The sequence below is a fragment of the Nicotiana tabacum genome, chromosome 6 (assembly GCF_000715075.1).
Source record: "Nicotiana tabacum cultivar K326 chromosome 6, ASM71507v2, whole genome shotgun sequence".
Classification (NCBI taxonomy): Eukaryota; Viridiplantae; Streptophyta; class Magnoliopsida; order Solanales; family Solanaceae; genus Nicotiana; species Nicotiana tabacum.
This window is the reverse complement of record NC_134085.1, coordinates 159,360,337-159,387,744: the sequence shown is the minus strand read 5'-3', so window position 1 is coordinate 159,387,744 and position 27,408 is coordinate 159,360,337. Positions and strand designations below refer to the sequence as shown.

Sequence of the window (27,408 nt, the reverse complement as noted above, 5' to 3'; positions counted from 1 at the left end):
TCTGTTTCCTCTCACTGTTCCGTGCACATGAAAATTATGGGTTAGATTTAGGAACCCAAACTAGTTTGGGTCCCTTGTTATGATAAAAGGGATGGATGAGGGCTTTTCTAGTCCATGCAGGCAATATTCGTTTCTTGCAACCGGCACCTGGTCCATTGTTAGTAGTCACTTTGTCAGTAAACACTTTGTTTTTCTAAACAGATTGAACCCTGGCCTGCAATTTTCTTTGAAGTACCCATTGTTCCCACAGTGGGTACACAGCCAGTTATCAGGAACAGTGATGTACTTGTTGTTAGGGTTGTAAGGAGTCTCCCTTTGGAACCCGATTCCCTATCTGGTTCCACTATTATTCAAATACATGGCAGTGATAGCATCTGAGGACTGGGTCCACTTCAAAGATTTCTCAAGATCAATTTTTACTTTCTCTAATTCAGCTTGAAGTTGCCAATTTTTCTCAAGTTCACCACATAGACTAGTTTTCACATCATTTAATTCATGTTCAAGCTTGATGTGTGTCTCACTAGCTATTTCCTTTCCTTTCCCAAGACTCACAGTCCTATGTTCACTATTGAGTCCCTCAATGGTTTCCTCTAGGTCAGTGATTATCACTAAAAATCATCCCTCTTTTGCTCAGTGGCTAAAAAAATTTCTTCTAGAGTGTGTTTCTCATTGTTGAGATCTTTTATTGTTTCCTTCATGTCAACGACCACTACTATTAGGTCATCTCTCTCATTTTCTACACTAGTTATTTTTTCATATAGAGCTTCTTTTTCTTTTTCAAGATTAGCTATAGTCTCATTTAGGTCCACTACACAAACCACCAGATCATTTTTAGATTGTTCAGCTTCTCCTAGTTTTATGGTCAGGATCTCCTTATCATTATCAAGGCTATAATAAGCATCAATTAGAACATTTGCTAATGACCTTAACTTCTTAGAAGAGTAGGATTTCAGATTTCTCTGAACATCCCTGAAATTTACCTCATAATCTTCATCTTCTTCATCCTCATCAGACTGAGCCATCAGCGCAAACAATGAGTCATACTTTGTTGCTTCAGTTTCCACTACTATCATGGAACTGTTTTATGCATCTGGTTCCCTTTCTGATTCACTGGAGGAGTCTCCCCAAGAAGCAAGAGCCTGCTTCACAATATTGTCAACTGCACTTTTTTGAGTGAATCGTTTGTCTGGAACCAGGTTACTTTTTGCTGCTTTGTCAGGATTTTGTTTGTATTGCTCCTGTTTTACGAATGGACAGTCTTTGATGAAATGCCCTGGCTTTCTGCACCTATGACAGAGATCATTGTTCCTTGCCTTACTTGAACTGCCCCTCTTTGGTATACCACCATTTCTTCGAACCATCTTTTGAAATCTTTTAGTAAGATAGGCCATATCACTATCTTCATCACTTGAGTCACTGCTTTCATCCTTGAGTACCAGGTTCTTTTCCTTCTTCGGCTCTCTCCTTTCACTGTCTTTCTTTCTTTTCATCTCGTATGTCTTCATATTACCAATCTAACTCATCCATGGTTAGAGTTTGTAGATCTTTAGCTTCAGTAAAGGCATTTATCTTACTTTCCCAAGAACCGGGTAGAACACTAAGGATTTTCCTTACAAGCTTGTTTCTGGGAATAACATCTCCAAGTGAATGAAGCTCATTTATGATGGAGGTGAATCTAATGTGTATATCCTGTATAGACTCATCATCTTTCATCCTAAAGAGCTCATACTCTGTGGTGAACATGTCAATTTTGGACTGTTTGACCTGAGTAGTTCCTTCGTGTGCGGTTTGCAACGCTTCCCATATTTCTTTAGCGGTATCACAAGCTGAGACTCTGTTGTACTCATCGGGTCCTATGTCGCACACCAAGATTTTCTTGGCACGATAGTTCTTTTCTATGGCTTTTTTGTCGATGTCGATGTACTCTTTTTTGTCTTTCAGCACCATTGGTCCAGTTTCCTCAAGCTTCTTCATAGGAACATGTGGACCATCACAGATGATGTCCCACAGTTCTGAATCTTCGGCCGTTATAAAATTATGCATGTGAGTATTCCACCAATCGTAGTATTGACCATTGAATCTAGGAGGTATGTAGGTTGATTGTCCTTCCTCAAAGTTGGGTGGAGCAGCCATTGAGATCCTTTCTAGGTGTTAGCCTTTTATAAAGAACCCGCTCTGATACCAATTGTTAGTTTATATGAGTCCACCAAATAGTAGAATACCTGGTCCTTTATAAGGTTATGCTGAGAATGCTACTAAACCTGTAAGTAAATGAGACACAAGAATTTTTAAGTGGAAAAATCCCACACAAGGGGACAAAAATCACGACCTACCCTTATAGGCTTTTAACTTCACTAACTTGTAATCTCACTATTACAAGCCACTTTGTAATACTTCTACTACAAAGGATTCAACTTAACTAACTTGTGATACTCTTACCACAAGCCACTTTGTGACTCTCTAGTTACAAAAGCTTTAAACTTATGACTAAACCTAGTCACAACATAAACTTAGAAAATTTACGGATTTTGGTTTTCCTAAAATAAAGCTTCTAAAAAGCAAGAGAGGAGTTACAATGAAGAACAAATAACAAGATTACAACTCAACTACGGATACACATAGACTCATTGTGAAACTGATCCTTTAGTGGAGTTGTCTTCTTGTTCTTGACACACCAGTGACTTCAATGCCGGATGAACACTTTAATGCTTGAGAGAATATCACTGAATGTTCAAAAGAAGTGTTGTGCCTTGTACCAAGTTGTTATACTACAAAAGACATTACAATGGTGATGTCAAATCTTGGCACACGCTTCTTCCCAATGAGAAGTGACTGTTGCATTGTCGCGTGTATACTTGCAGACAGTCACTTTCTGCAGTTGTGTTCCAGCTGTATAGTTAACTTGTACTTCTATCAGATAACCATAAGGGATCAGGTCTCTGTTATGTTCCTCTTTGTAACAGTTGTGGATAGTCACTATCCGCTGTTACGTTCCATCTGTACATTTCACTTGTACTTCTGTCGGAGAACTCTAAGGGACCAGGTCCCTGTTGTGTTCTTCTTTATGGTTGTTCACTCACTTGTTGGAGATCAGACTAAACATTGTTCATTTGAAAAGTACACCAGGTGGGTGAGGTTCTTTATCTGGTTCTTGACAATAAGTTTGTTAGATCATCAAAACATAAGAAGCATAAGGCAAAGATATTGAAAACCCATCAAAGAGGATGGTGATTTTCATAACTTTAAACAATAATGAAGAATATACATATGAAAAGGGTCACCAATCTTTAACAGGGTAGAACCTCATACATTTGATATGATGAGACTAACGATATATATTGATCTGAGCTTCCTTGCTTCTTTCTCCTTCGTGAAGAGAGAGAGAGAGAGATGAAGATCCCTCCTCCTCTCAGGGAACATGTCTGTGTGTGTGGATTTCTTTCAACCCCTTTTCTTCTTCTTCTTCTTCTCACTTAGTTTATATACTAGGTCTTCTCCTTTACCCAACGGTCATTAACCATAATACTTAAATTATTTGACTATATTACCGGTTGATCCTTTGAAATGCCGTAACACCCAATTCGTCACTCAAGCGTTCTGAATACATGACCTCGGTCGTGGCCGAGGTGCGTGTTGTTGTAGCGTTGTATAGATACGACTTTGACCCAAGTAACTTTTTGCCGTCCCTTTCCATGCAGATTCTTTTCTGGCTAGATTTTGACCCATACAAGTAGATCATCAAGAAGTTCTAAAATCTTAGGGGTAGACATAGAAATAGCATTGAATGAGAAAAATATTTTATACAAATATATTTTTGATAATAAGTAAATTTAACAAGCTGCATAATTTGTTAATTAATTAACTGCTAAGTAGAGAGTTTTGCAAAGTGTAGCAGAAAACTCAAATTATCACTAAAAATAAGCTATTTTGTTCAGAGGAAGTGAAAGAACGTTGAGGCACTTTAGGCGAGGTTTCCTAATTTTTTTTGCTAAAATTGACACATGATAGGACTTAAAAGTATATATATGGAATATAAAAATAGGAGTTTTAGGTTAATTTTCCTACCATTAAATATCTGAGCCAAAATGCAATCTTTATCATTAGATTCTGATATAATTTTAGCCTATATCTTCAATAGGTTTTTGGTCCAGTGGTTAATTAATTAATAGGTTCAATTGAAATTGAGATAGTTTAAGTTCACCTAAGTGCGAGTTTGTATTCACTTGTACTTTAGTATTCGATCTATTTATTATTAAATATTAGATTTAATTTATGCTATATGAACATCGAGTCGAGGGTCTCTTGAAAACAGCTTATCTACCCCTCCAAATAGGGGGTAAGGTCTACGTACACTCTACCCTCCATAGACTTCACTAGTGAAATTCTACTGGGTGGTTGTTGTTGTTGTTACATGAACATCACTTATATTTTTTGTCAGTTGACGATAAAAAAAAATTCCAAGAAAATTGAATAAGTTTGTAAAAATAGAGTAAATTTCATGGGCGATTGTTCAGCTTTGTGTTCATTCTCAAAAGTTACTTTTTTGTTACGTAAAAGTTATTCAAATTTGTATTTATTACCCAATAGTCATTTCGACCAGATTTTATAATGCTTTTACCTGAAAAATCTGTTATACCCTTGACACTATAAATTTTCCTATTTATTGTAATACCTTCTATATTATATAATGTATAATATATTTTACCTAAGTATTTATTTATAATTATAATAAAATTTATATTACTTTATTTATTATTTTTATAATATATTTGTGCAATTAATTTTTTCTTAACGATAATTTTCAAGATATATAGGTAGCATTATTAAATTTGTCAGCAACATTACTATAAACAAATCTCAAGTTAATATTCTTAACCATGCCTAATAAAATATTTTTAATGAAAATTATAAAATCGAAGCTCATAGATTTATTCCCAAGCCATATTCGTTAATCTAATATACAAAATACTCACACTGACACATTAGACTAGTACTTCTAAATAAATAATATTAAGAGTTAAAACTTTATAAAACTTAATATTAAGCACAAATATCATAGAATTTTATTTTAAGTTTTACTGACTATAAAAAAATCATTTGTTAAATAAATCTGTTTTAGTATTTCAAATAAATTTTAAAAACAAATATTATTTATTGTTTTTATATTTTAAAAAAATTAAATGTATAGATATATTTTTAAAATTATAAATAAAATAATATAAATTATTTACTTATAAGTAAAATACTTAGGTAAAAAATATATAATATAGAAGGTCTTACATAAATGGGAGAATTTATAATGTCAAGGGCATAATAGACTTTTTTAAGTAAAAATATTATAAAATATAGACAGGATGGCTATTGTGATAAGTAGAGCAAAGTAAAATAATTTTTGTGTATTAAAAGTAAAAAAAATGATTTTTAGGTAATGAATACAAAGTTTAATAACTTTTACTTAACGAAAAAAAAAAGACTTTAAAGTAATGAACACAAACAAATAATATTTTTTTAGTTCTTTATATTTTTTTTCCTTGCATTTTATCATCGTGCTATTCATTACTTAGTGTTTTTAATTAATACTACATAGATACGGTATAATATTGTTCCCGCCCACAGCCCCACACCTCAAAGTTTTAGTATAAATAGTACTAGTAGTTAAGTCAGAAAAGAGCCCTTTTAGTATTCTCTCTGTTCTCTTTCTCGCTCTCTGAATTACAAGCCCAGTTCGCTCCAAGAAACTCAAAAATGGCGGATGAAAAAAGTGACGCACCTGATGCTGTACACACCAATAACACTCTGGGGAATCTCACTGCTAATGAGTATGTAACTTTCGTTACATTTTGTTCATTATGAAACAAATTTTATTTCAGTTTTCTTTAACTTTTTTAATTTATGAGTAAAAAGAAAGATGGTTTATGGTTCCACAGGATTGTCGCTGAAAAAGAAGCTGATGCCGGAAAATCGGTAGTCAAAGAGAAGAGCACTCAAGATCATAACAATAAGTATGTAAATTTCTTCTGAAAAAATTAATCATCAAGAAACAAACTTTATTTCAATTTTCTTTCGGTTTTCTTTAACTGATGAGTAAAAGAGAGATATTTTATGGTTCCACAGGACTGTCGCTGAGAAAGAAGCCGATGCCGGAAAAGCGGTAATCGAAGAGAAGAACACTCAAGATCATAACAATGAGTATGTAACTTTCTTTTGAAAAAAAAAATTATCAAGAAACAAACTTTATTTCAATTTTCTTTAATATCTGAGCCTAAAAAGAAAGATGGTTTATGGTTCCACAGGATTGTGGCTGATGCTGGAAAATCTGAAGTCGAAGCTGACCAAGAAAGTGACGACTCCTACTATGGTCATATTGATGTATATGATTTTTTTGTTGATGAGGTGCCAGAAATAGAGAGGTATGTCAATTTGATTCTTTTTCTTTTTTCATTTTGAATTGTTTCTGGTTTCTAAAGTAGCCATATTTTGAAATTGCAGTTCCAATATTAATGTGGAAACAGTGCTTCGTAAGAACTTAAGGCATTCGGATCTCAAACGTATGGAGGGATTGAGGCTACTTCGGAAATACTTAGATAAACTGAAAACTCCTCTTCAAGCACCTGCTGATATAACACTAACTGATCAAAGTGGTGAAGAGAAGAAGGAGTGGAAGATGTCAGTTGTGAAAACAAATTTGGGGTTATATCTTAGAGAAGGTTGGTTTGAGTACGCGGCCAAACACGAGTTGGAAATTGGGGATACAGTTATTATTGAAGCACTGAATGTTCCTGAGATCAAGTACGAAATCAGATTTGATAAGAATGTTAAAAGGCCCAAGAAACCGAACAAGGCAAAAACAGAGGTATAGGCATTCTGAAAATGGAGAGGTTTTCATAGTATAGCCAGTAATAATACTTTCATCATTCATTACTGCACTGTATTGTATAGTCAGCAATAATACTTCCATCCTTAGTATTAGAATTAGTACATTCATAAACAGAAGGGATGGTTTGATGTGTAGTTGGTATATCGGTTCCTTCATGTTACATATATAATTGTACTCGGTATATGTTTTGATAATAGTACTGCTATGCGTTTAATTCATTCAATATTTCTCTTTTTAGGTTGCATGTCTATTGCATCATAATTACTCAAGATAACAATGTACTATCGAAAATCATTTTTTTGGCGCAATTCCTAGTATTTTGTGCTCCTAATAAGTCACATGGGTATTGTATATATTGCCCCCTAGAAAGTTTTGAAAAATTAAATTTTCATGTTGGTACTCCTTGATGCAGTTCTGACTATGGGAAACGATTTCCCAAAAGGAAAAAGGAAAACGTAAAAAGAGGGGAGAAAATGTGTAAACAGATGTCATGTCATGTTAAGAACTTGCGCGTTTCTCTATAAACTTGAAGCCTAAAACTGAGTTACTGTGTTATTGGGCTCTTTAACATGGCGTAAGGACACAGTCGTGTACAAAAAACGACGCACACACTTGAGTCCATGAAAATTGTAAGCACTGGCGGAGCTAGAATTTGAAGTTTATGGGTTTTGAATTCGTCACCGAAGCCATAATTGGTCTTAGTTACTGGGTTTGAGCAAAAGCTACTGGATTCATCCGAACCCGTAGCTAATGCTCTCCCTCCGTCCCTAATTGTAAGTTCAAAAATGGGATGGTAATGTGAATTGACAACTAGGACATAGACACAGAGCGGTGTCATGTGACAGCGCTTTCGTCAAAATGTTTTACCAAATGTCATACAAATAATATGAAAATTTTATCAAATACGTGTATATATATATATATCTCACAGGAGTGACGCTCTCTTCTTGGTCCAGTGGTTTGGCAACTGCCTCATTTCCTCTAGGTCTAGTTTCCGGCTCTCCTTAGTAACTATGTTCTGGAAAATTTTGAAGCTTATTTTGTTCGGAGAAAAAGGAAGGTTGAGCAGGATATAGACGAAAATTTCTTATAACCAGCAGGATAACGCGCATTTTAATTTTTTTACTATGAAGAAAATAAGTAATAAGTAATGAGGCTATTTGTTCCTTCTTTAAATGTGATACCGTTTGTAAAAAGTTATGCATACGCCCCTGCATAGATAATTTTACTTTGCAAAGTAATTAACCAAATTGGATACACTGTTGCTTGCTTAAAAGAAGAAGCTTATTGGTTCAGCTGAATATTGCTACTTCAAAACACAGAATTTGGAAGGGTTATTCTCATTCAGAATACACATACAAGATAAAGATGTTTGGATATGGTATTGCCTATTGCCAATCAATAATTTGTAGGAGCAAAGATAAGGTCTAATTGCCTAATTACCAAACCCATCCATTATACCATGCTTTCCCCCTCACTCTTGTTTCTGATCTTACCATTATGTAATATGTACTACTATGGTTTCTCCTTTCACTTTTCACCCATTAAATAAAATATAAGTAAAAGTTGTTGATTTATCTTGTTTCTTAACCTTGAGCTTCCTTATGAATGCCCATGTTTTACACTGTCGTAAGAAGGTATAATTGACTGCGGCAACAAAGTAATAAAAGTACATACAAGAAACAGAGTGGACAATCTTTCCCTTCTCATGTAAACGAATGTGACCACAAAAATAGAATCACTATACAAGGTCGAATCCAAGTCATGCCCAAAAATCAATTAAAGTAGACCGGTGGGAGTAGAAACTAGTTACTTCAACATATAGTCATATACTACGTTAGTATCCATATCTAAAAATATGAATGGTAAGAGCTACCCTCCTAGTTATTTCAACATTTTAATCAATCAAACCGCCCAGAAAATGGTATCGCGAGTCAACATAGCTCTCAACATCCCAGAGGAAAGACCCAAAAGTTACAGCCTCCAAAACAAGATGCCTCAACCCTCCAAAACTGTTCTTAATAAGTTCAGTACTCTCCTCTAGGACATAGAAACAACTTGTAATAAATTAAAATACAAAATTGAACTGAAACTAACTGGTGGCTTCAGTAATAAATTGTTTGAGCTGATCTAACATTGCAATAATAGCTGTCATATGTTTAGCGCGGATTGTGTCTGAGAGTGTCTTATGGACACTGGCTAACGTTGGTTCAAATGAACAGAGGTAACGACTAATTACATTGTCTTTCTTCGGAGTTGCTGCAATTTTATACCCATTGATCTCAGAATCATACGTCTACAAATAGTTATGCAATTCCAGGTAATGATTTACTAGGAAAAGAACCTGTTTGCCGTCAATCCAGATTGGGAAACCATAATTATAGCCGTCCACAACCGTAATGAAGTTGTCCAAAGTGTGGGATACTCTCCAGTTGCTGCTTACGTAATCATAATTAGCAATGACTATGGATTTCTTGAAAACGCAAACAAGAGTAAGTAAACCTTGCGCCGTCCCTGACCATGTATCAAAATCAGGCCTACCATTGTTACCGAATCATGACAACTGATGAACTCCGGACTATTAGTAATTTTAACATGCTCTCTCTTTGTATCAAAAGCAACAACACTACCATCAGTTCGTCTGAGCCAATGCAAGGAATCATTCACGTAAACAGGTTTACTATTAAAAGCCAAATAGCTGACAGTATTGCCCGAATACATTTTCAATTTGAATTCGTGCCACACGACAGATCGCTTCGATGAAAATACGTGAAGCTTGTACCCATGTGCTCCAGCCAGCTCCCCAATTGTTACCAATTTATATTGATCTGAAGTAGGATATATAATCAACAGCTAAGCCTGTACTATCAAATCTGGTAAAATAATTTTTTGTAGCCTCTGGTAATGGTATCAATTGATGTGCCCCAGTTAGAGGATTGAAAACACAGGAAGCCGTAAATTCGTGAAATTGAAGGAGAAGCAGACCCTTACAGGAGGCCAAAATTGAAACATTAAGCGGTAAGGTCGTGTGACAATGATAGGACGGAATAGAGTTCATGGAGAGTTTGTTGAAACTTTTGTATGATGAATAAATGAGTAGTGTAGAGATGTTTTGATGTTGGAACCAAGTTTGAGAAAATTTAGGATCAGAAATCTTACTATTAAAATCCTTGCTTAAAACTTTACATTGAACTGAAAGCTTCAACGGCAAGTAGGAGATGATCTCCACAACTAAATCATCATTCAATTCCATACTCACTAATACTATAAGATTCCTTTGCTGCTCTGTTGTGAATTAGCCGCTTTCTCATCCACTTTGACTTATTTTCTCTTTTTCGAGTCTACTATAAGCCAAGGACATCAAATACTTGACCCTAAAACGTGTGTGTTTTCATTGTTGTTCAAGACTAGACGAAAGTTCCAAAGTATTTAAGAATAGCCATTTCAGAATCAACTTATGACCTGTAGGACTGAAATTGAATATTTTATACGAGTCTGAATTTGAGGACTCCCAAGCCTAACTGCGTGCCCAGAAAATAATGTTTAAGATCAAACATAGCAAAACCCAACTTCAGACCTGAACGTCTGAAGTTGTCATACCCCAAGTCTAAAGTTGGCATAGCTACACAACACTAATAGCCTCCTGTTGTCTCTGTGCAAGACATCACCAGGCTAAGAGAGCGCGGGACAGCACAAGAAGATACATACAGCTTGCAATTATCGTCTTAAGCCAGACTATAATACCCGGTGAAGAAATAACGCCTATACTGACATCATTTTACTGTACATGATCCTCACTGAGAAGACATCAATAGCCACAGTTATAATGCCTAACAAAACACCACAACGCTTGAAGGGCAAGCAGTATCTAAACTTTAAATAGTTTTTAAAAACAGAATATAACTTAAATAGAGATAGAGGTCAAAGTGGATACCCAGTGCAATTCCTACTCAAAGATACACCTTCATTCAAAGCAATAGTAGAGAGAGACAGACCGCAACTGGGGAGATGAGTTCTCTATTGCAAAGCTCTAAACACTGAAATTGACTTTCACTACAATAATAGAGGGTTTAATAGCAATCATGCCAAAATCGAAGACAATGATGTCAACAGCAAAATATATCCTGCTTGTTTCAATCTTCCGTCAATCAAACAAGCCACGAAGTAATAGACGTCACTGCTTTAAGCAGAAAATGGAATAGGCACTAAAGCATGAACGGGACATACAAGACAATGGATACAAAATATCGAGGAAACAAATGTTGTGTTCCTCCCTAATTGCACCAAGACCGACACTTTATTGGGGCTTAAGTGAAAAGGAGGAAGGGGAATGTAGGTGTTCACCTCTGCCATGTAATCATGTAAACGTCTTGTAATCATGTTATTATGGAAACACACTCTTGTTAAATAATGTCAAATACGAAATATGTATATACAAGTCAACAAGCACATGATCCACTGTCATTCCCTTAGCACATGCTACTGCACTATGTTTGTAAGCCTCCGGCATAAATCTAAAACCATGGAGGCTCCAATATTTTTAATTTGCAACGAAATGGTATCTTGAGTCAACATAGCTCTCAACATCCCAGAGGAAAGACCCAAAAGTTACAGCCTCTAGAACAAGCCGCCTCAGCCCTCCAAAACTGATCTTAAGAAGTTCATCTTTAGAAGAGTCAACAGTGCCTTGAGGGGTGATAACAATCTCAGGTCTACCGAATAGTGCTTCGGTGTGTTTCTCAATTATGCCTATGGCCTCTTTGGATCTGATGGTGGCATATCTCTGGAGTGTCTCCCCATCAAATGACATCACATAGTTTCTCAATCTTGAGGGCTTTATCCCATGGCCAAACCCTCCAGTACCCGCACTACCTGCAGACCATGATGACAATTCTGGATGGGATTGTGTTACCCTGGAAGAAGTATCACTCCTATCACCAGACCTAATCTCCTCTCCTCCCACTTGCCGAAAGCTACCATCTTCATCGTCTACACCCTGAGGAAGGACTTTCATGGTCTTTTCTAGCTGAAACCTCTGGTCCACTCTCTTGAGGAAATATCCATACATAACTGATGCTGCATAAACTTGGCCTACTCTTAATTTACTTATTTGAGCCACTGCAGAATTATCACCCAATCGACTTCCTAGAATGAGAGCCAGGTGGTTTTGAATCATCTCATTAGCTTCTGCTGAATGAAGATGCTCAAACTTATCGTCTTGGCTGGGCCATGTATCAACCCGACCAGAAGGTTCAGATGAAGGCGGACTGATTGCAGGAACTAAAGATACATTGGCATCCATAAATTTCTGCACCACCAAAGCATACAATATCTCCTCTAAAGCTTTTTTCCTGTCATTAGCCTTAACCTCAGCAATTCTCCTGATAGTTTAGAAAAGTGACCATGCAACAAATTAGACCTCACAGCAGTGATAAATACCATAACAGAAGACAATAACTTTTTGGAGAAACCCCTTTTTTTTGGAAGGGGGGAGGGCGGGGGATATGAGTTTCAAAGAAGCCTGGGCTAACCTGTACAAGACAATGTCAGTACCGGTTGCAGATGGTTCTTCCTTCTGTTGCTCTGAGTCGCGTTCAGTTTGAAGCTGTTCAAGCTGCTGATCTACAGCAGCAGGGACAAGATGTGGGTGACTTGTCAAAATCTGAGAGAGAAATTGGCCAATTGGAGATTCCAGCTGAAGTGGAGCAATAGGGGCAGCTGAACGTCCAGACTCCGAGGGTGATAGAGATGCCCTGATTGAGGTACATTTTCTGCTACCAAAAGCCGCTTTCTTGTTACTCAACTTCACATGAGAAATTGAGGGATAAAGCTGCCAATAACATGTCCAATAAATTAGGTGTCAGAGAGCATTTTCAGATGCATAAGGTTCCTAATTTATGCCAACTACTAGATAAACCAATTTAAATAGATAGTTTTGCTCAGATCACATCAAGGAAATCTCCTTATGAACTGAATAAAGATGTTTCATTGTCATATCCAAGTGGATAGATGGATTAAAAATAAATAACATTGGATTACAAGGTCAATGCACGTTGAGCCACCTCCCTAATTGGAAAAATCAGCAGCAGAAGGATTCAAACAGATACCTTTCATAGTCGAATAATTGCATACGCAAGGCATAAAATTTGTAAGGCTACCTTATAAGACCAAAACTAATATCAAGCACAAAGGGAAATTTCAGCAACAGCCTAGCACATTGTTTAACCAAAAATCTGAGTCTTTGGTTAAAGCTAAAAAGAAATTCGGGTTACTGATAATCAGGAGACGAAAATAAAATGTTTTTGAGAATGATGGTAAAGCAGTAAATAGTTTTGTATTTCAGTAAGATCTCAATAGTATTTCGTGTCTCTACAGATGTTGAGTCCTTCTCCTTTTATAGTTGATTCTAGGAGAAGATGTAATGCCTTTGTCTTAATGAGGCAATTATGAGCAATAAATGACATTAAAAGAAACGTTACACAATCATTTCTATTTAATTCAAATATTCTAACGTATTTGATACTTAATGTTGTATTTAGACTCTTTTACGTCATCAGATTCGTATCTTCAACTTCTTCCGATCTTCGGTCTTTAAATGACTCGAATAGGTACGAGACTTGTACCTATTTTAGTAACGGTCCACACCTATGTTGCTTTCTTTTTCCCTTATCTGTTGTCGCCCGTGCCTCTTGGTTATTTATTGTGTTTTGACCATTTGACCAGTCCACGTGTCATGCCACGTCACCTACAATGTAAATTCAGTTTTTTTTTCAATACGGATAGTCCCCCACTTTCCATTTATTTATCAATTAAATAATTAGGAAGTGGATCTTCATAAAAAGGGAATTTTTGCCGTAATTAATATTATGACAATACTGACGCTTCAATTGTCCCTTCTATTTAATGCTTTACATACGTGTCACTTTCTGATTGGTTCTGCAATTCTACACCCTTTTTTCGAGACTTCTTCATTCACACTATTCACGAAATGATAGTTGCCTTTATTATAGGCTTTGCATCATTGCACTTCTAAGTTTGACGGTTGTCATTATAAGCATTTTTAACCCTCTTTCGTTTACCTTCTTCTTCATATATCTTCAACAAGCAATTTCTTACTTACTTGTATTTTCTCTCCCTTTAGTACATCCTTCTTCAACAATGTCATCTCCAAACCCTAACCCTAGAAAAGTTCCAATTCTCGATCACTTCCCCAATGCCCCCGTAAGACATAGGAGAGGCAGAGGAGGTAGGCTTCGAAGCTTGGGCCTAAGGTCCGCTCGTGGTGGTTTATCTAGTCCTGCTTCTTCTTCTTCTAGTATCGGTAGTTCTATTCCGAAGACCCCTTCTTCTAAAGGTAAAGAAATCCTTGATTCTTCTCAAGAACTTTTAGTCGATGAAATTGTTCCCAGTGATTTGTCTTTTGGGAGTGATAGAACGTCTCTTCAAAAGCAAATTGTAAATTTAGAAAAAGCTGACACTTATCCTTCATTAGTGACCGAGCTTACAGTTCAAAGAATGTCTGTTAACATGGAAATATCTTATTTTGGGCAATCTATAGTTTAATACACTCGGGAGGCATTACATACTACCACCATCTTTCCAATATAACCAGCGGGCATAGGTATCCTAAGGCACGGCAAAATAAAATTCTCCGACGATAAGATAAAAATCTAGTGCAGTCATAAAATTGAAGAAAGCTTCATCAAAAGATGATCTGGCCTGGTTATATCTCTAACAAGAATGTTTGCATTTTTAGAGTAAGAAATAACTTTTTAATTAGGTTTCGAACCAACAACAACCTTTATTTGCTTAAAGGTCAACCCCCTCCTGTATTAAGTGTTAATAAGCCAAAAATGGGTAGATAACCTTCAAGCTCTGAGAAAATTGAGAAAACCATCTGATAAGATGTCGTCATCCTTTTTATCATATTCATTCTCTCTCAATTCCAAAGTTCATTTACAGTGTCTCCTATCGAAGTTGACAACATACAGAGGTGTAATCTGCTAACAGATGTGTCCAAGATATATATGTACGTAATCCACCTTCAAAATTTACCAAAAAAATCCCAATTATGGCGTCGGTGTTCTACCTCCACCACAAGGAAAATTCCTGAGCAAACAAAACTTACATTCTTTCGACAAGTACAAACGAAACTTATATTATTGCAGAAGATCTGGGCTTTTGGAAAGCTGAATATGCAAAGAGCAAAAAAGAAAAAGTTTTTTCCGTAAATATTCCAGCTACTATATCATAAGAAACTAAAGCAGATGCAAACGATAAACAGAACTCAATTATACCTTGATTCCAGAGGGAGAATTCCGAAACTGTGACCCGAATCGAACAAAATCCGACCCACCAAGAGACGCCTTGGTGGGTCTGTAACAGATGCTGAAAGAAGACCCGAAAGCTGTAGCAGTTTCCATTTCTGTAGCAAACGGATAAAGCAACAATCAGAAAAACTAAAACCCTAAAAAATTTGTAACAGCAAAGAAAAGAAGATTTAAAAGACAATAAACTTACGGATGAGAATAAAGAGCTGAAAATTGAATATAGAAAGCAGTAGCAGCAGATGGTATATAATAAAACCTGGGGATTTAGGGAATAGAGCTTCGTTCTGGTTGGCGACGGGCGCTTGTTTTGGGGAAACTTCAGTGTGTTAAACGTGAAATGCTTTGATCTATAATATAATGCACTCGCCCGTTCAACGTCACTGATTTATCTTTCTTAACCTCAAAGAAATGAACCTCTCACTTTCGGCAAATTACACGGATGACACTGTCTTTTTTCCTCTCATTTTCTTTTCCTTCCTTGCAAAAAATAATTTAGTTAAAATTATATTTGGATATTCATTATTTGAAACAAAAATTGAAGTTTTGTGAGTGGAAGAAAAAATATCATCCAAAAACTACCCGAAACTAGTTTTTGGGAACTTCAAAACTTTTTTAAAAACTAATCATATTTTATGAACAAATAATGTTTCCAAAAAAAAATTAAAAAAAAAAAAAAGTAGCCAAATCTATGACCAAACCGAGCTAAATATTTCATCACCTTTTTCCTTTTTCAAAATCAGGGAGGTTTGTTAAGATAGTTCCTACAATCTACAACAAATTCGCATTATAAGCATGTAAATTAAGTGTCACTTATATTTATCTGTAAGACTTGCGCCAAATACCACTTTTTTCTTGAAAAATGAAAAGGTTTTATTAATAAAAAAAACTATTCATATTATTCAACTATTCATTCTTCGAATTGTAAAAAGAGATAAGAGAAACGTCTCATAGAATCAAAATCATTTTATCTCATAAAATATTAAATGAGACACAATGCATGATTTATGATTAAATATAGTAAAGTCGTAATTTCATTCGAAATGATTGTTTTTGTTGAGAATTGTTCTAGTACTTGGCAGTGGGTGATTGAGTGTAATATTTTTTCATCCAAATTCCAAATGAAACTCAAAATGATTGAAACACAAAATGATTGAAACACGTTTGTATTTTCATTTACTATCTTTTTTCAATTTTAGGATGGAGGGCAAGGACATTTTGGTAATTGAAGAAGGGGGTTGGTAGATCTTTTTTATTAGTGGATAGGCTTTGGGCTGGTCTTCTGGAGAGATCTGGGCCGGTCTCGTTTGAAATTGATGTTGATGGGTCACGATTGTGGTAGCCGTGAATTGTGATATTGGCTGATGACGCGTTCCATTTCCGCTGGTACTCCTCTTCTACGGCTTCATTCATTTTCACCACAATTAAAAAATCTAGGCACTGGGGTTTGGCCTCGTGGACCCATATTACTCCTAGGTACATAGGTTTTGGTTTTATTTGGAATATAACTAAATAGTGAAATTAATTTAAATGGTCGTGATTTGGTGAAGACCCAGACTTTTACACGTAAACTGTATTGGAATTTGGAAGTATTGGTTATTACTTATTACACCAGTAACCGCTTCAAGTTTTCTTCTTCCCTTGCAGCGTAAAATCATGAAAAAAAAATTAAAGTAAAAGCCCCCAGGTCAGAAATAATTACAAAAGATATAATGAAAGAAAACAGGAACGTGAGAAGTGGTAAATAGTAATAACACAACATCTTTAATAATGAAGAAATTGATTTGGAAAATTTTGGACGTTCAATATCGACTGAAGAATAAATCAATTGCTAATAAACTATGTATAATGTTGTTTTCATCTTTGTTCACCTTTTCCTGTAAAAGCTTGTCATTTTCATTACATATTTTTTTGTGTGTGTCGTGTTACTCGCTGTAATAAATTACATATGTGATTCATTCTCTTATTAGGAGTATTCAAAGGCTAAAAGAAATTGCTCAATAACAAGTGAGTTTTGCTCTGATAGCATAACACTGTTTGACCAAAAAGTTTTGAATCATTTTTAATCAAACCAATTAAATAAAGAGACGAGAGGTGAATCCAAGTTAAAAGTAATAAATTCTAGATCCGGAATTAAATAGCTTATGCGGTACAAATCCGTGCTTAAGTTAACGAATGCTGAATAATGCTCAATGACTAGCAATTAATACAAGGATGGAAACATGCAATTGTTAGGGATATAGTAGATATGTCATAGATCCAATCTCATATTTGATGATTTGAACATATTTTTGTGAACGTTATTTGATATAAAATATATGGCATTTGATATTCTTTTATCATAGTTATTATTAATTGTTTGATTAATTTGATAAGGTCCTTGATTAAATTTTGAGATTTGTCATCGTGATAGAGATCATGATAATGAGAGCAAAGTCTCTTACAATTTAATCTAAATTCGTTCTTGATCGTAGGATTATTAATTTGGACATTAGTAATCCGGTTAAATCAATATTTATGTGATCGTCTTTATGGGATAAAGATTAGTTGATCTCATTAACTAAATTACATAGATAGATGATGCATATAGAGATATGGTCATTGAACCGCCTCATTGGATAATTCCTAATAGTTAGAATTACCATAAACTGTCAATAAGATATTCTCTTGAAGAATGTGATGTAAGAATTTCCTTTGACTTGAGATCGTCATAGTAATTGACAAGTTATTTATTGTGCTTTGATACTAGACGCTTATGGCCCTAGGGCAATAGTTGAAAGGATATTGGGTACGATTAAATACTTGTAGAATTAGTGATTGGTCAAGATGGAATCTGTCAACTCTTGGTAATGAGTTTAAGCTCCATGTTGTCATGAATTATAAACAACCAAACTAAGACCTTGGTTACGGCAATTGAATGAAAGAAGAAATAAGTTTCTTAGGTCATTCAGTGGTCGATTATATTTGACATGAACACATAGTTGGTCGCCTATTAGGATTTGACAGTTGAACCATATCCTAGGGTGATCCAGAGCTATAAGGACAGAAGGAATTACTACATTATTCTTCTACTGGTTCTTGAGAGTAAATTGTATACTTCATTCTATCCGGTCGTTAAGGAGTGTTGCTAGACGCCACCCTTGATTAGTATATTGATGTGATCAATTTACTACCGGTTTAGTATTGAACCTATGGGGTCGCACACTAACGAGTGTTCTGATCTTTGCTAAAGGATTAATTAACTTATTATTTGATAATTAAATTAAGAAATTTAATTAGTCAAATAAATTTAGTTATTAGTCCAAATGAAATATTATTATATTCTTTGCTAGCACAGAGAACATGATTAATATTGTGAACAAATTGAAGTTTTCTATTTGGAATGCAAAATTAAAGTATCTCTTGGTCAAAATATATATGTGATATATATAGTTACTATTTATTTAATACATGGGATGTATATAATATATTAATGATGAAGACTTATTTGGAAAACCAATTTAGGATTGGATTGCCAAAGAACCACGTGAGCTTGTTTAAACCCATTAAGAATGAGATTGGTATTCCTTTTTTTAATATAATACATTAATTGATACTTCAGTTCCAAATAGGAATAAACGTTTATCCTAAGTAAATTATTACCACAACCAAATAGGAAAGGGTTTATAGGTGATGCTATATAAAGGATGACAACAACAACAACCCAGGAAAATCCCATAAGTGGAGTCTGGGGAGGGTAGTATGTACGCAGACCTTACCCCTACCCCAAAGGGGTAGAGAGGCTGTTTCCGAAAGACCTTCGACTCAAGATAATAAGAAAAACAAAAGGGGAGAATATTAGTTTCACCATAAAGATCATAAGAAAAATAGGAACCTAAAATACATAAGAAAAATACAAGACAGAAATGATGGCTAGTAAATAAATCTAGCACCGAAAAGAGAAAATATTAAGACACGACAATGCCCCTAGTAATTTTCGATTAAAACCTTACCAGACTAGGCTCACAATGGAACAAAGTAACGCAAGACTCAACTAGCTCCTAGCCTACAACTGTAATACTCGACCTCCACAAATTTCTATCAAGTGTCATGTCCTCGGAAATCTGAAGTCTCGCCATATCCTGCCTGATCACTTCTCCCCAATACTTCTTAGGCCGCCCTCTACCTCTTCTTGTGCCCTCCACAACCAGCCGCTCACACCTCCTCACTGGAGCATCTGGGCTTCTCCTCATTACATGCCCGAACCATCTGAGCCGCGCTTCTCGCATCTTGTCATCAATGGGAGCCACGTGCACCTTCTCCCGAATATCATCATTTCTAATCTTGTCCATCTTGGTGTGCCCGCACATCCACCTCAACATTCTCATTTCAGCTTCTTTAATCTTTTGGATATGTGAGATCTTAACAGGCCAACACTCCGCCCCATATATCATGGCCGGTCTAACCACCGCTTTATAGAATTTACCTTTGAGTATTGTTGGCACTCTTTTGTCACACAAAACTTCGGATGCTAACCTCCACTTCATCCATCCTACCCCAATACGGTGTGCGACATCTTCATCAATCTCCCCTCCCCCATGGATAACTGATCCAAGGTACTTGAAGCTTCCTCTACTTGGGATAACCTGTGATTCAAGCCTCACATTCACGTCCACTTCCCCCGGATCAGTGCTGAAAATATACTCCAAGTATTCCGTCTTCATTCTACTCAGCTTGAAACCTTTAGACTCAAGAGTATGTCTCCAAACTTCCAGTCTCTTGTTAACACCAGTTCGTGACTCATCGATCAGAACTATGTCATCGGCAAATAGCATGCACCATGGCACCTCCCCCTGTATATGGTTTGTTAACGCATCCATCACCTGGGCGAATAATAATGGACTGAGCGCAGAGCCTTGGTGTAACCCCATTTCAACCGAAAAGTGCTCAGAGTCGCCTCCTACCGTCCTAACCCGAGTCTTATCCCCATCATACATGTCCTTAATCGCCATAATATAGGGAATCGACACACCTTTTGCCTCCAAGCATCTCCATAGAACTTCTCTAGGAACCTTGTCATACGCTTTCTCCAAGTCAATAAACACCATGTGCAGATCCTTTTTTCTCTCTCTGTACAGTTCCACCAACCTCCTAACAAGGTGTATAGCTTCTGTGGTTGAACGACCCGGCATGAACCCGAACTGGTTGTCTGATATAGACACTGTCATCCTCACCCTTGCTTCAACGACCATCTCCCATACTTTCATGTTATATAAAGGATGATGGAAGAAAATTTGTCGTATTATTAATTCTTGAGAAGAAAAACCACTTTGTGAAAGTGAGAGTGCAACACAAGCCAAAGGAGAAAATACAATTAGAAGAAAGTGTTTCTTGTTCTTCTAACATTAAATTGAGATTTTTGAGAAAAATTTCAACACAATATTCTTCGTTCATTTTGTTCGCGGGTTTCATTGATCAAAGAGTTGATAGCAAGGATCAGTCTCGGTGCGGATACGCATAGAGTTTTCGCACTATCGAAGAATTTGAAACGAGACTTTCTTCACCAGGTACGTCTTAGATATGATCTATTAACATGTAAATAAATTTTAAACACGAAAAGATCTGCCTAGGATTGTTATTGTCTTCCGCTGCGTGTTATGAACATCTATACGCAATCCTTCAGTGGTATCAGAGTTGTGGTTTAGTGTCTAAAATTTATTTACGAAATATTTTAAGATTATATTTGAAGATTTCAAACCATAATACATGTGTATTATGCAATAGTAAAATTGTTTGAATGCATATGGATTGATATAATTTTATTGTGAATAAAATATATATACATATAAGTTAAACTATTGAGATAGTTCGTAACTTGAATTTGAATTTTTTGTATTAGATATGATTGTAATCTATAATAGGTTATTGGATTCTACTATTATTTTATTATTAGTTCATGAGATATTAATTAATAATAAATTTCTAGCATGAATTATTTTTATGTAATATATAGATTAAACATGTTAGAAGAATGTTGAATTTTGTTTTTATGTCACGTGCTTGTTCATTACATAATTTTGAATTATTTATTACATATGATGTAAATTAATTTAGGACTAAGCATGTAGACAATTTGAACTAAATTCACATGCTATAAAAGATTTGATTTTCATGTTATTAAAAACTGTTTTAGTAATAATCCCCTCTTACTAAAATTTGAGTTCTTAAATAATAAAATATAAGATATTTTATTATAGAGCTATCCATCAAAGTAAATAATTTTACTTATCTCTTATTTATAAGGAGCGACCTGACTACCAGGAGACTTATAGTTCGAGAATATGTTAAATTATTTATTGCATTAGATTCATGGATTGACAGAATTATTCAATTTTTTACTAGACGCTTGGACTACCCGGGGAGAATAAAATTTAATAACTTCTTTGCTATCATGATGGTTGAACTCAACTATGCCAATAGGATCGACCTGACTCCCAGGGGACTATTTGACATAGAGTTATTTAAGGAAATTGTATGGGGATACAATTGGTAAGAGTACCTGCCCTTAAAATAATCTGAGAAACGACTTGACTTCCAAGTGGCTCATATATATTGTTAAAGGATTCTTTTACTCCACTAACAGAAATAAAAATTTCATAAACTATAATGAGGGTAAATAGTTTAAAATAATTAGTGGAAATATCATTTAAATAAAAGTCCATGTCTTTATGATATATGCAAAAATGTTCTTATATCATTGCCTTTTCTTTTTTATATTTAAATTTATCAATATGTCTGTTATATCACTGCGTGAAATACTTGAGACCAATAAGTTGGTAGGACCAAACTTTGATGACTGATATAGAAATTTGAGAATTGTTCTCATGCATGAAAAGCTCATTGATGTGATCGATAACCCTGCAAAGATAATCCCACCAGAGAATGATGTTCAAGTCACCAAGGTTTATCAGAAACACTTGGAAGAATGTCTTGCTATTAAAAACATCATTCTCGCTTCTATGAGTTCTGAACTCCAAACGAAGCATCAGAATATGGATCCAACTGCAATCATTGAATATCTTAAGAAGATGGTTGATACACAGTTGGACATTGAAAACTCTCCAGTTTCCCCTTGTCAATCATATGATTGTTCTTACCGAAGAACATGAGAAGTTGGGGTACAAGCTTGGTAAAGAGCTTTCTGAAGGTTTGATCTTGCAGTTAGTATATGATGCTGAATGTTTTCACTGTAAGAAGAAGTTACATTTGAAGAGAAACTGCAATGAGTATCTTGCAACTCTAAAGGACAAGAAACAAGGTGAGACATTAATGAAAAATATTTTCAAGGTTTCTTTAGCTACTACTAATTCTTCACTGTGGGTATTAGATACTGGCAGTGGTTATAACATCTGCAATATGTTGCAAGGGTTCAAGATAAGTAGGAAACTAAAGAAAGGAGAAGTTAATCTACAAGTTGGAAATGGTGTAAAAGTTGCGGCCGTGGCTATAGGATCAATTTCTTTAATAATGCCTCCGGGCAAAGTACTTATGTTGAATGATTGTTATTACGTTCCTAAATTTGTTTCGAACATAATTTCAACTTCTATGTTAGACAAATGTGGTTTTCGCATGATTATAGGCAATGGTATTTGCTCTATTTATTATAGTGATAATTTATATGTGAATGGTTATCTCCAACATGACATTTATGTCTTACCTAATGTGAATGCTAATTCGATTATGCATGTTTCAAGTCTTGAGAGGAAAAGAAATGATCAAGTAAATCAAGCATACCTTTGGCATTGTAAGCTTAGTCATATTGGAGAGAAAAGAATTAACAAGTTGTACAATGAAGGGTACCTTGACAAATATAATTTTGAATCATATCTAACTTGTGAATCTTGTCTCAAAGGAAAAATGACCAAATTTTCATTTACTGAAAGTGGAGAAAGAGCTTCTGAATTATTGGGACTAATTCATACAAATGTTTGTGGGCCCATAAAAATTCAAGCTAGAGGTAGATGTCACACCTCCTTTTTACATACCCGCGAGGGTACAAGGGAGTTTTTTCCAATTAAAGGACAATCGAAACGGGATTTGTTTATTTATTTCAGAGTCGCCACTTGGGAGATTTAGGGTGTCCCAAGTCACCAATTTTAATCCCGAATCGAGGAAAAGAACGACTCCATATTACAGTCTGCGTACCAGAAATCCGGATAAGAAATTCTGTTAACCCGGGAGAAGGTTTTAGGCACTCCCGAGTTCCGTGGTTCTAGCACGGTCGCTCAACTGTTATATTCGGCTTGATTATCTGATTTTATACAAATGTGAACTTATGTGCCAATTTTATCTTTTAACCGCTTTTATCATTTAATGTTATTTTTTATCAAGAATTGCAACATCGTGGAAACACACCTCGAACCACGTTACAATCAATGTACCCGTGGCTAAAGCTACGTTTCAACACTGTCGAGATTGGGATTTGGGTCACATAAATGTGCACCCGTGCTTAGGAAGATAACAAATATTAAATACGCGCCTAAAGCAACTAGCGTATTGTTATTTTGGGAAAGGCCGTGAAATTCGCTAAACCGCCTGTCCCGAATTCTAAGTATTTTAATATACACATTTAGAGGGCCCCGCAGCTTGTATATTTGTTTGTCGAGGCTCATCTCATTTATTATTAAAAGAATTTGCAACGTCATGGAGATGCATCTCAAACCACGCCATAATCAATATACCCGTGATTAGAGACACATTTCGATTCCGTTGAGATTTGGACTTGGGTCACATAAATGTACACCCGAGTTTAAGGAGATAATATTATTATTACGCGCCTAAAGCGACTAGCGTATTGTTATTTTGGGTAGGGCCGTGGAATTTGCTAAACGGTCCGCCCCGGAAACTGAATGCTTTGATATATACATTTAACGAGGGCCCCGCGGCCTATGCGTTCTTTATTTGTCGAGGCTCGTCTCGTCTTTATTTTTAAAGGATATCCTATAGCGGCTATGTTTTCTTGTCGCATTTGTCTCTACTAATTGAAAGCAGAGATAGTCCTAGTTAATTACATGCTTGCGGGTTATTTATGGCAGGGTTCAGAATACCCTTTTTTACAAAATCAGAAACAGGGTCACGCCCATGGGCAAGCGATCGAATCTTATGGTCCCAAGCCCAGCTCATGCAGGATGGGCCAGGCCTAGGCCACGGTTTTTCCGATGAAGGCCTACTTAGTTTGCTTCAACTTGGGCTCGACCTTCATGAGGTTGAGATTGTAAGCTTTGTGTTCCTTGTTCTAAAGTGTGATTTACCAGTTATACGAGACAGTTTATCAAAAGGGAAAGAACTTAACTAGTAATGGATAGTTTTCATGCTTGGCATGCATTAAAGAATATGCTACACAATTAGACTAAGTCTAAGATACAACCTACTGCATTGGGAATACTTTTATCTACCAGCCTACATATACAAACTAACATTCAATCACCATACATTGATATCTACTAGGCGTGCAAGCTACCTTCAGTATTAAACTCTCATACTCTTATGTTTTGTCCCCACTAATACTAGATTAATAGTATTTCTGATTAAACAATTGATAGCCCATTAATCCTGAATATTTAATCAGTCTTTGCCCCAACCAAAACTATCCCACAGACCCTTGATCATTGTTGTCTTGCCTCACCCTTTCCTTCTATTGTGTCTGCCAGTTACTAGTTCGAATCCCCCTCCCACAGCTAACAAACCAACCTATAATCAGTCCAACACAAGCCTTCAACAAAATCAGCCAGTAACTGGCTGTGAAACTAACCTAAATCACTCAGTTAGGTCGTTTGTTATTTAATACTGTGAAACTAATGTCAAACATGTGTCGAGTCGACTTTGCGAGTTATAACGTATACTAAAGAAATCGACCAAACAAAAGGGTCTTTTGAAGATGGGGGAACTGACAGAAAATAATCAAAAGATTCAGAACAAATATACGAACATATGCACAAACAAAAGGAAAGAAAAGAAGATTACACCGGGAACTTACCTCAACACGAAACAGGTTTGGTTTTTTAGGGTTCTTGAACTCTGATTTGGGATTCGACAAGTTCTGCTTGCATTTGACCGGAACCCAAGCTGATTAAGGCCTGAGGGACGTTAGGGGAGTGACTAGGGTGAATATGGGGTGGTTTGGTGTAGATCTAGGTTTGGTCTCGGATCTTCGAATGAAGATTCGAGACGTTCGGGGAAGATTCGAGGTAAGCTGAGTGTAGATTTGGAGAGGGGGGGTCATGGTGGTTCAGGGGTGTAACTATGGTAGCCACCGGCATCCTAGCCGCCGGATTTATGCTGAAAAGGCACCAGGGCGGCTGCTAGGGTTTCGGGGGTTTGGGGTCCTTTCTGAGAGAGACGAAGGAACGGGGGTGGGTGTTTGGATAGGGGGGGCGGGGTAAAAGGGTTAGGTTTATATATGCATTGAGGGTTTAGATCCTGGCCGTTGGATCAAGTGAGATCTATGGCCAGGATCTATTCACTTAGGAAGGATGACGTCGTTTTAGGCGTGTGGTGGGTTGGACCGGGTAAGGAAATGGGTCGGACCAGATTAACGGGTCTAGGGGATGTGATCCTAGCCGTTGATTCGTTTGAGATCAACGGCCCAGCTTAGACGGGACAGAACGACGCCATTTGGACCGTGTCCGGGTAGCCTGTGTTTGGGCTGGATCTGTGTCCTGGTCTTGGGCCTATTTTTTGTTTCATTTTTCAGCCCAAACCGATTTTCATCACTCTTTTTTTTGTTTTCTAGTTTTAAACTAAATGAACTAAAAATAAAAATAAATAAATAAAAAAAAGAAATTAAAACAACCAATATTGTAACACTTTAACACAATTATCACACACCTATAAAAATATGTAAGTAGGTTAAATCACAACCCGGAATAAATGATGTATATATATTTTGAATTTTCTTTTTATGACCGAATTATGGTTTAATTAACATGACATACATATTTTGTATTTTGTTTGATAAGATAAAAAATGAAAAAAATGGACAGAACCACAAATGACTACCAGCACATGTCACGTAAAAATTAAAAAAATTGTACAGCGAGGTGTCAATGATTGTATTTTGGAGTGATTGTCCGTGGAGCAAAAATCACGTGCTTACAGCTGCCCCTCTTTGCTCGAGACACGAAGGGTTTTCGCGCAAAGACAAAGCGGGTGATTTTCGCTTGTCCGAGTACTCCGTGTGAAGCATTTTTTGAAAAAGATTTAACCGAACCTTTGCTTCCGAGGTTTCCTACATATCCTGGGATGAACAGGAATCAGGTCAATGTAGTTCGGGAAGCTTCGGTAGCTGGGACTACCGTGTGACTGTAACATTCGCTGTTGTTGGGTGCTGTTGCATGCTGTTGTATGCTGTTATCGCTTACCGATCTCCCTGTTACATTGTGCCAAAAGAAAAAACAAGAAGCTAGGCTAGACTATGGATCATAAGATCTCATCTATCTTCAACTTGTTCTTGTTGCCTTGCTTTCTTGTCGGCTTGCGTTTTCCTCCGATGCTTTTATTTTGTGAACTTGGGGATGACACTAGTCCTCTGCCTTTCTGAATGCCGGTTTTCATCATTTTGCTTGGTCCGCTGGGGACACGGCTTTCTTCATTAAGCTTTTCAGTGGCTCCTCTGGTGGTACGACTCTCTTCATCAGATTTGCCATGCTGGGCATGATTTAATGTTCACAAGCTGCTTCTTTCAAAATGCGTCCTTACGCGTCCTTTTGACTCGTGCGCCTGAGTTTGCAACCTTCTGCTTCCCGGTGCTGGGGATTTTTATTGTTTCCTATTGGATATTCCTGCTGTAACCTTCGGCCTTCCGGTGGGGTTACTGCTCTCAAAATCTGAAATATTTAAACTAAAACATGAAAAGTATTCCTCTCGTTATACAGGTGGGCGCCTATTTAAACTAAGACTGAAAATATTCCTCTTGTTATACAGGTGGGCGCCTATTTAAACTAAGACTGAAAATTATTCCTCTCGTTATACAGGTGGGCGCCTATTTAGACTAAGGCTAAAAATTATTCCACTCGTTATACAGGTGGGCGCCTATTTAGACTAAGACTGAAAATTATTCCTTTCGTTATACAGGTGGGCGCCTATTTAAACTAAGACATGAAAATATTCCTCTCGTTATACAGGTGGGCGCCTATTTAAACTAAGACTGAAAATTATTCCTCTTGT

The 27,408-nt window shown here is 36.3% G+C and overlaps 3 protein-coding genes across 4 annotated transcripts; 1 reads left to right on the top strand and 2 right to left on the bottom strand.

Moving 5' to 3' along the window:
* Window positions 1-5,686: 5,686 nt before the first annotated feature.
* LOC107779811 (uncharacterized) lies at window positions 5,687-7,060 on the top strand. The gene is made up of 5 exons (XM_016600303.2): window positions 5,687-5,819; window positions 5,928-6,002; window positions 6,115-6,189; window positions 6,294-6,410; window positions 6,490-7,060. Exons 1-5 carry the CDS (start codon window positions 5,746-5,748, stop codon window positions 6,857-6,859), a joined length of 711 nt encoding a protein of 236 aa, XP_016455789.1. The 5' UTR covers window positions 5,687-5,745; the 3' UTR covers window positions 6,860-7,060.
* Window positions 7,061-8,774: 1,714 nt separating this feature from the next.
* Window positions 8,775-9,598, bottom strand: LOC142182133 (uncharacterized). The gene is made up of 4 exons (XM_075256104.1): window positions 9,428-9,598; window positions 9,222-9,350; window positions 8,975-9,173; window positions 8,775-8,917 (listed from the first exon to the last, which is right to left on the bottom strand). Exons 1-4 carry the CDS (start codon window positions 9,596-9,598, stop codon window positions 8,775-8,777), a joined length of 642 nt encoding a protein of 213 aa, XP_075112205.1.
* Window positions 9,599-11,231: 1,633 nt separating this feature from the next.
* LOC107779810 (UV-B-induced protein At3g17800, chloroplastic) lies at window positions 11,232-15,601 on the bottom strand. Of its 2 annotated transcripts, none has more exons than XM_016600302.2 (4): window positions 15,464-15,601; window positions 15,175-15,302; window positions 12,409-12,707; window positions 11,232-12,258 (listed from the first exon to the last, which is right to left on the bottom strand). In XM_016600302.2, exons 2-4 carry the CDS (start codon window positions 15,298-15,300, stop codon window positions 11,418-11,420), a joined length of 1,266 nt encoding a protein of 421 aa, XP_016455788.1. In that variant the 5' UTR covers window positions 15,301-15,302; window positions 15,464-15,601; the 3' UTR covers window positions 11,232-11,417. The 2 variants fall into 2 exon arrangements, with proteins under 2 accessions (XP_016455788.1, XP_016455787.1); XM_016600301.2 differs by having other exon boundaries at window positions 15,398-15,576.
* Between the last annotated feature and the right edge of the window lie 11,807 nt (window positions 15,602-27,408).